Source organism: Aplysia californica, unplaced genomic scaffold, assembly GCF_000002075.1.
Source record: "Aplysia californica isolate F4 #8 unplaced genomic scaffold, AplCal3.0 scaffold00151, whole genome shotgun sequence".
Classification (NCBI taxonomy): domain Eukaryota; kingdom Metazoa; phylum Mollusca; class Gastropoda; order Aplysiida; family Aplysiidae; genus Aplysia; species Aplysia californica.
The window spans coordinates 1,054,965-1,064,546 of record NW_004797421.1 but is presented as its reverse complement, the minus strand read 5'-3'; the positions used below and the strand labels follow the sequence as shown (position 1 = coordinate 1,064,546).

At 38.0% G+C, this 9,582-nt stretch overlaps 1 protein-coding gene across 1 annotated transcript in view; it reads left to right on the top strand.

Annotated features, from left to right (window-relative positions):
• The window catches only part of LOC101853083, a gene marked incomplete in the record, with an annotated part of 9,743 nt that extends 5,640 nt beyond the window's left edge, over window positions 1-4,103 (top strand). Inside the window, 2 exon segments of the mRNA XM_005097295.3 lie at window positions 1,306-1,482; window positions 3,570-4,103. Of these exon segments, the coding sequence (XP_005097352.3) occupies window positions 1,306-1,482; window positions 3,570-3,809 (417 nt within the window).
• Window positions 4,104-9,582: the final 5,479 nt, after the last annotated feature.

The window sequence follows — 9,582 nt, the reverse complement described above, 5'->3', positions numbered from 1 at the left end:
CTGCACATACTAGGAGTCAGCGAAACACACTGGATACAGTATGGACAGAAGCAGCTGTTTGTCCGTGGCCTATACCCTGGAGCAGGGTGAGAAAGGCAATGATGATGAACGTGCCGTTGGTTCTATGAATAGAAGGAAAGATTGTTATAGAAAATCCATTTCTCGAAAATCGAAGCAAGACTTTTTTATCAACTCCATATATAGTGACATTTTGTACTGTTGAGCGTACGTGTGTCGGGAAAGTACGCTTTTCTAAGTTGTGAACTACCTTGCGGTAAAATGTCTTTGCTAGGACTTCATAAGAGATAAATATTGAAATCTACAAGACATTGGCAGGGGTACAGAAAAAATTGGCATAGTAGACCCGAGGGGACCCGGCGTACGCAACACGACCGGAGAAAAAAAATCCTGCAAAGGCCAATCCCTTTTGAAGATGACTGCTGCAGTGCCAGGAGTGCATAGTGCGCCCGGCCAGACCCATGTGATTAAAGCCATGTTTGCTCAGGTTGTGCAAGCTGGGGTTTTCCCAGTAGTCCGGGTCAAGGAACTGGACTACTACCAAATTTTTTAACACGTGTATCCTTGTTTTTTTAAAACTTGTGCGATGAAAAACTCATCGCTTCTGTGAGGGCCAGATCATAATTTACAACAAGAGTGATAAAATTCATTCAAATATAGGCTAGGCATGCTCTTCGCTGCCTGAGAAAAACATACTTGTAGCAAGAGAAGTGGGAGGAAATGGTAAGTTCTTTAACAAATAGCACAAACACACACACACTCTCTCTCTCTCTCTCTCTCTCTCTCTCTCTCTCTCTCTCTCTCTCTCTCTCTCTCTCTCTCTCTCTCTCTTGCTCTCTTTCTCTCTCTCATTGTGCCTTTCTCTCATTTTCTCTTTCTCTCTTCCCCTTCTCTCTCTCATACACACAAGCACTCACTCACACACACATAATGGGTGGTTGGCGGGTGCTCTGGTGTGGTTCGCTTCTTCTTTCCTATAAAACATCTATCGTCCTTATCTCCCCTTCTTCTTTTGTTATGTTTGTTACTCTCTTGTAACACATCTAATCTACTGGCGCTCTTATGCAGTTGCGAGCGCCGTAAAACCTCTACTAAAACTAAAAACACACACATACACACACACATGCGCACAAAACTCTCTCCGTCCCTCCCTTTCTCTCTCCCTCCCTCCCTTTTTCTCTCTCTCTCTCTCTCTCTCTCTCTCTCTCTCTCTCTGGGTATGAAAACAATATAGGAAATCTTCCTATCCCCAGTAGTTGACAATCTCTTTCCATCCCTGTTTAACAGGCAGGTTTCAGCGCACACATGCAGACAAACACCCAATGGTTCTTTGAAAAGCCAGCCTCCCGGATAAATGACAATACACCAGTTTATCAGGGCACCGTGGTTGAACACTGGATCAAGATATCTCAGTCTGGCTTTAGTGGTGTGACCACCACAGCTAACTGGGAGCCTGTTATTCAGGTAACAAATTATCTTTTGCTGTTGTTTTTGTCTCTTACCCTTACATACAGTTTCTTGCTAATATTTCTTTGTAAAGCATAAAGAATGCATTCTAGGTTTCCTGGAGAAAAGCTGTTCAGGTGTGGGAATTTCTGGCTCTTCCAAAATAATTCACTGTGGAAGCTTATGAGTTTTATTGTTGCTAATAATAATAATAATAATAATAATAATAATAAAGATCACTTCTATGGCGCCCACTCCCTGGTGGCTCAAGGTACTTCACAATAAAATAAGATTTAAATTAACGTTTCATGCATACTAGCCCATTCAATGTACAACAATCCCTTTAAATACATATACACCTGTAATCTGACAAAGACCACAAGCACACAAAAAAAAACAACAACAAAAAAAACAATCTCTGTGGCTCCTGACCATACTTGTTGTTGGAAGAAGAATCAAACTGGTTAATAAAATGAGATTTAAATAAATTTTCTTTTAAACCAGATTTAAATGTGTCAAAGTTGGAGGGGCCTCTAATAAATTCAGTGGGAGGGAATTCCACACTGAGGGAGCAGCTGATAGTGACAAAGAAATAGTAAATGTTGATATAGGTACTGGAAAAATTAGGGCATCTGCCAAATTTGAGCTGTAAAAAATGTTTAGTCAATGTCCTGTAATGATAATGCTTTTGGGAAGCTGGACAAATAAAAGCTAGAAAATGCCAGTTGCGGTGTGTAAAAGGCAAGGATCTGTGATTTGCACTTTGCTATGTTTTGCTCTATATGTCTTCTAGTGTTGAGCACATGACTATACCACTTCATCTTTTCCTTTAATGTTGTGACTTATATTTACTTCTACCTGTCGTAGGCCAGAGTCTTCTGCCAACTGTGCCCTGGTTTTAAGGTGATGTTCGCCGACTTCCTGCACTTCTCACTCTGAATAATCAAGGGGATGTAAAAGTAAAAGTCTGCTTTATCTATTAAAGGGCGGTTCAATTCCACAACTTCTCTGCTGATGGGGCGCCATATATATATATGTACGTTTGTTGAGTAGTGGTGAAAGTTTTGTTAGCATTTACAATTTTCTTATTATGTCAAGCTCTGTTTGGTGCCCATCTGTTGACTGAATGCCTACTTAAGTGCAAAGACCCGGAAACCCCACAGTGTGGCATGCCTTTGAAACGACCTAGATTTGTGTCTTCTATGGCATTTAACTCTTTCCGGATGTAGTTTTTTTTTGGGTATAGACATGATTAGCCTGTGGCTCGATTTGGCTATGCAGGTGGTGTACAAAGTAACTTCATAGAGGCATAAGCATCAATCAAAACGTAACCTATGATATATCAAATTAAAGGAAATTGAATGAGGAATACATCCCAATATGAACCAAGTCAGGGATTAATTTTGAACATAAGTATGCATTAGAAGGGTTAGAAATGGCGATGGAGATGAGAAAAATAAATTTTGTTGGGAAATTACATTCACCAAGCATGTAAAAGCAAATCAGCATAGCTATCTATCATATACAGGCCAAGAGCATAATCCGTATATATATGAATGCGCAGCTTTTTTTTTTTAAGCAATTTTCCAATTTTTGTTTCAGTTATGATATTTATACTGAGTCTGGTTACTTCGTTTTGATGATGCAAGACCTCAAGAACTAATTCACTTGTTTTTCCCCAAACCCACGCTTTGACAAAGTGAAACTAGATTTTTCGTTTCCTAAATCCTTTCCGTTCAATAGCATTAAAAAGTAATTATAAATGACGGATTGTGTTAAAACGAAACAATACTGAGGCACCCTATCACAGTTGATATATCGGTGATACGTCCGCAAGGGGTATATCGGCGATACGTCCGGAAAGAGTTTAAGGAACTTCTCTGTTGGCTGTAGTTTCTGCTGCCTGTGTGTTTGGAGGGTAGATCCTGCTCTTTTTCTTTCCATCTGTTGATTCTGTCTGTCTCTTTTTCCATTTTTAAACCTGCATTAAATGACCGTTATTGTGTCAATATACTTCTGTTTTCTCAAACTAAACTGAAATTAATTGTTCTAGCAAGATTCATCTGTGATGAATTCCCATCCGTCTGGGTTTTTTAAAATTCCAGGACATGGGCAATAAAGGATGGGAGCTGGCCTGTATCTTGGAGACCCCAGAGATGCATTTTTCAGGAATGGCAACGGTCAAGATGAAGTGCCTGCTGTTTTTCCAGAGGAAAATCGTCCCCGATCAGGCTATGGCTATGGCTGCTCCCCCTTCACTACCCGTTGCGGCGCCCCCTCCCTACCCAGGTGGTCCACCTGCTGGTGAAAAGGGTCCTCCTCCTCCTCCTGGTTTCAATTATTAATTTTGTTCTTCTTTTTTGTTGAGATGGAAATGGATATTTTTCAATTTCTGTTGATGATTTCATGTGTTTTTGTTCGAGTGTATGCATTCTCTAAAGGTTGACTGGATGTTTTGATGCTCTTTTTAATAATTCAGTGTTTTTTTGTTACTTTGTTGTGGCAGAGAAATTGGGCTTTGCTCATATTTGATGTGCTGGATGTCTGTCTGGCTTTCCTTTGAAAAGGATGCGTGTTTTCTCTCTCTCTCTCTCTCTCTCTCCCACCCCCCCTCTCTCTCTCTCTCTCTCTCTCTCCCCCACCCCCTCTCTCTCTCCTTTTCTCTCTCTCCCTCTCTCTCTCCTTTTCTCTCTCTCCCTCTCTCCCACCCCCCCTCTCTCTCTCTCCCTCCTTCCATTTATGTCATGTATTAATGTTTTATAACTTTATATTAAAAGCTGTAATAATGTTTTATTTTCTCTGTCAATGGTGGGCGCAGATGTACAAGTCTTCCTGTCAGGGATATTAATTTAGGTCTCTTTTGGATTTGGTTTTTATTTTGGTGTTTGCCTCCAAGGGTGTTTGTGAATTTTGGCTGTGAATGTGTGAGTACGGGAGAGCTTTCAAATGTAACCGCTAAGCGTGGGAGAATGTTATTGTTATTGTGATTCTTTTGTTCTTTTGTTTTTGTTGTACTGCCTGAGAATGGAGGTCAGACTGTGCTTAGGGAGGAGAGTTGTTTATGGTTGCTTATCCGCCAGTCAAATTTGTTACCGGTACTTTTTTGGTATTTCCTTTTGTACTGTTATTGAATCGTTACGACATTTTTGTTTAACCTAGACTGTATAATTCTTGTGATTTCTTGTTGCTTGTTTTTGAACTGAGGATGGGCAGCGCCACCCGGTGGTCCTTCCTATGTCTTTGTTGGTGTCTGTGGCCCAGTGGTTGGGCTGTAGAACTTTGGGTCTAATCCTGATTCAGGCTTGTGGGTGGTTGGTGCGTACTTTTGGTGTGGTTTGCTCCTTCTTTCCTATCAAACATCTATTGTCCTTATCTCTACTTCTAGTTTTTTTTTGTGTTTGTTAATCTCTTGTAACACCTCTAATCTTCGGCACATAAAATGACCTTATCGTGTTGCAAGTGTCGTAATACTCTGACTTAAAACAATGATTGATGCTTGATGTTTTGTCCTTGGAAAGACGCTGCACACAAGTTTTCCTCACTTCCATCCACGAGGGAATTGAAAGCAAGCTTAAGACAGTGAAAGATCAGATCAGTTTGTTAGTGATTGGGTGCCTGTAAAATGGTAGAATGCACTGAATGCATGTAAGGAAACTGAGAAGGTTTTGTGATATTTTCATGTATGTCGGGGTGATAAGTGCATAATCCTTATTACTAAGGAGGGATATATAAATGGGCTACTCTAATGTGCTGTATTATTATTAATGTTATTATTTGTTGATTGTATCTGACTTAAGCCTTTCCCTTGCTCAAAGTGACCTTAAAGGAAGGATTGATTTCTTGTTTTAAACATGTTTGTTATATAATATGTTTTAGAATTGGCTCAGTGATTCTTTTAAATCATTTTTTGAAATGATACTCCTTCCCCCCCACCTGAGATGAGCTATTGTCAACAATTTTGTAAATTTTTTTATTGGTTTACTTATTTCAATCTTTTAAGAAATGCAACAAATATCCAAAAGTTAACTATTTTCTCTTCTTTGCTTTACATATGAACCTGTGTTATGGTTAAAAACCTTTTTTTAATGAATTTTTTAAGATTTGGGACAAATGTGGGTGCAAGGAAAGTATTTTTTTGCTGATTTTGCTGCTTTGATTAGTGAGATTGTTTTGGTGCTAAAGTATTTTACATATATTATATTTACTATTTAATCTAGACCTAGAAATAATCAAGCTGAAATGCACCTCTCTCTTTCTCTCTATGTAAATGTACTAGATTTTACATGAATTTGAAAATTGGATTTGTGATCTATCTATTGTACATCTCATCTAAAAAACTAGAATCAAGCTGCCTTAAAGCTTTCAAGAACTTCATAAGATTTGTATAATTAAGACACATTTACCCTGAAACATGATTTTGATGGAGAAAAAAGGATTTGACTTTATGGAAGTAAAGGTTAGGTCTTTAACTTAGACCAAGATATGTCGATGCTGGTTTTACTTGCTTCATATAACTACTAGAGTTTTGCTCGTGAGTGAGGTAATGTGAGTATCTCTACCAAGATTTATGTCATGCTTTTGAATAGTTTGAAGAAGATCTTTGTCTGGTCCATCACCTAGGCTTATGTGACATAGCTGTGTAAATAAATTTGCAACTTGGCTACAAAGCTGACAAACTTCACCATAAAGAGCTGCTGGCTAATACTTTTCCCTGTAAAGAGCTGCTGGCTAATACTTAATGCTTTTCCCTGATTAATTTTTGGAAGAACAATGGATGGCTCTTTGGATGCTAATTTCAAACCTTTAAGGGGATCCACTGGTCAGATCAGTAAATATTTTGAAAAAATATCAGTTTTCGGATTTTGGAGTATCTTAATAGATATCAATATCAAGGATCCATCTTTAGAAGCCTAATTCCTTTATCAAACTTATAAATAGCTGGGAAACGCATTTAAGAGAGGTAGCAATGTAGGAAAATCTTCACCAAAAATTATCTCTCTTTGCAGTTTTCTCAGAAGTGTTTATCTGACCAGGTTGCAACACTATATTGAGCAGATCTCAGAAAGTTACTGTCAGAATTGTTTCACATTTGGACACAATCTTTTATACACATTACTCTATAACTTTACAGGAGCATTTTTGCTGTTTATGGAACACATTTGGAGTTTTAGGCCTGTTTTATTTGACAAAATCTTAAAACATTGGAGACCTGGATGTAGAGCATAGCAAGGACTGTAAGGCTCACAAGTCAGTACAGAACATTCAAATTTGGCTCTGTAAGGTTGTTCTACCTACCAACAGTAATCGCCATGCCAAATATTAGGCTTCTATCTTGATGAGTGTTGATGATTGACAAAATATAAAATTGGTTTTAAAAATGCTGAACCAATCCTTTATTTTTGATGGCTCGAGATTACTAAGGCTAAAATCTTGAATTTTTTGCTTGATAACCTTTTTTTGTACTATGTCACCCCCTTTGATGCAGAAAAGCAAGCGTTAGACCAAAAACTATAGCATTTGGGTGTTGACCATAGCTACACCCCCTTAAATGATGTTTCCTTAAGTTTTGCACCCTTTAATCTGAACGTCCACGTATTATTTTATTTGACGTAGTACAATCAATTATAGGTTTTCACCTCAGTCTATATTTGACAAGAGGACTACATAAATTGCAGTTCGTTTGAACACATATTGTTTAATGATTCCTTCAGTTTTCATATATGCAATATTATTATTATGTTCTTTATTTGCGTGTAGTATGTTGAAAAGGTTGTGTGTTTAATAAAGTGATAGAGCTCAACAAGTGGGGCTATAAGTCAGGGATGCATTTTTGGAAGTCAAGGATTCTTCTGAAGTGCTGAGGTCTCTGTCAATACTGTCATGACCATTTCTTTTCTCAATACATTCCTTTTATTTATATGGTTGCAAATGCTGGACCCTTTCGCTCATAGTATTGAGTCTTACATCAAGTACTTGAGCGCTCGCAGTACATGGCACCACTATATGAATTGAAACACTACTACTGCTATCTCTGAGAAAAAAAAATTATCTGATATTCTGTTTTTTATTATAGATGTTGACACTGATGAAGATGCTGTGTTACATTTCTCTAATAAAACTTTGTCTAGAATGGTCTTTCTATCTCTCTGTGTGAATGAGGTACAGAATAACAAGAATAGGTCGAACACAGAAGACTCGAAATCTCGCATCCGTCGAACTGTGCCTGCGGTCCTTTTTTTTCTTCTTTATTGTTGTAAGATATCCCTCGAACTACGTATCCCTCGAACTACGTATCCCTCGAACTACCGAGGCTGGTCCCGACGAAGTCGAGCTATCCGTGCTAAACTGTTTGTCATTTCTTCACAATAATGTTCCTCTAGCTTTACTATTAATGTCGAGACTAATATTGGTGTAATTGTTTTATTTTTAGAATCTCAAAAAGAGGAGTGGCCTTTTTTTATTGTCTTTTTCCAGGAAAAAGAGTCAATGGTACAAGAGAAAGGTCACTTTGTAAGGGTCATATCTCAAAGCTCACAACAAATTGTGTGATGTTTGGATTTTATTCATGTCTGAGCAATGACTGGATGACAAAAAGATGACATGCCTTACGCCTTACTATTTACTCTTATGAACTTGTAGTGTAATGCTGTCAGGCAATTTTACTTATAGAAAAATATTAATTTTGGCTGTGGGTGTCTTCACTCCTCACATCAGAGCTGCGCACATTTCTCAAATTACAAACCAACTGACACAAAATTGTATTGCCATTGCCTGCGTCTCATTCTTGAGATAATCAGTTTGGAATTTTATTCAAATTCAAGTTTCTTTGCCGTGGTTTGTGTGGTTTCTAATCTCGTAAGTAGAAGAAGTGCCCCCCCACCCCCACCTATCAATGTATGCCTATGTATTGGGTGTTGCAATGGTGCTTAAAACCTTTGATGGTTCTAATTTCTTCAACCTAGTCATAACTGGGACCACATATATAGACCTCTGTGTGTTCTCTTCCTAGGAGGGCGGGAAAACTTTTGACCCTTCTTATATTCTAACCAACCTTGTCATAGCAGCCAGCTCATGAAGAGTCTGGTGTCTTAAGTGAGTGTAGCGTAAAACTCACTTCATGTAATCATTGGGGTTTTTTTGTGGTCAGTTAGTCACTTCTTTCTGTCCTGCTATGGTCAGACTGTTGCATCCAGAAGGCATGAGTTCAATTGGGAAGATTTCTTTTTATCTGATGTGAAGATTATTTTTTGTGCAGTGTCAAGGTATAGACCCTGAGGCAATTGAAAGTTGAAGATATTTATAGATTTTTAGCAGGAAAACTTGGAAGGTGTCTTATGGAATGACATGCTAAAGACACCTCAGCAATTGAAAGTCAAAGAAGTAGATCTGTAGATTCTATGCTTGTCTAGACAGGCTGCGTCCACAAAATTCTGATTTAATCACAACTTAAAACAATTTGATAGGGCCTTTAAAAACACTATAAAGCATTCTGAAAGGCAAGATGCACAACGATATAGTCAGAAAAATGTCCTTACACTTACATGAAAAAAGAAAATCCGCTGCTCTATGTGTTCATGTACTATTGGCTGCTCCTGAGACTTTGAGGGGGAGCATAGAGAAAAAAATAAAAAGACAATGTGGGCTTTCATGCTTATTGACTGTCCCGACTTTGAATTCAGTTTATGTTCCTGTAAACATTTCCGAACAATTTTAATGTAAATATATATTTCCTTGAAATAAATGACACAATTTCTATTATTCATTCTTGTTCCTTCACCCAACATTATATGGCTTTGAAATAAAATCCTTGTGTCTTTTTTCTGTGCGTGTAAACTAATGATTTAACTGTGTTCCTTCTCTCATGTAGCTACGCAAAGCTACCATTTCACTTTTATTGTATAAATAACCTTTTTTGATGGTCTTAGTTTTTTGTAATCTCTTTTAATTTTAAATACATCATGTGCAACCAAACAATATGATTTGTCTCTGTTTTTCTTGACCATTGTTTCTCCTGTCATTGTTACCACTATGCATTTCGGGTTCATAAATTTGGCAACATTATGGAACCCAGCCGCCAGTGTGTGTGTGTGTGGGGGGGTTAGTGTTTTACGGCGCTCG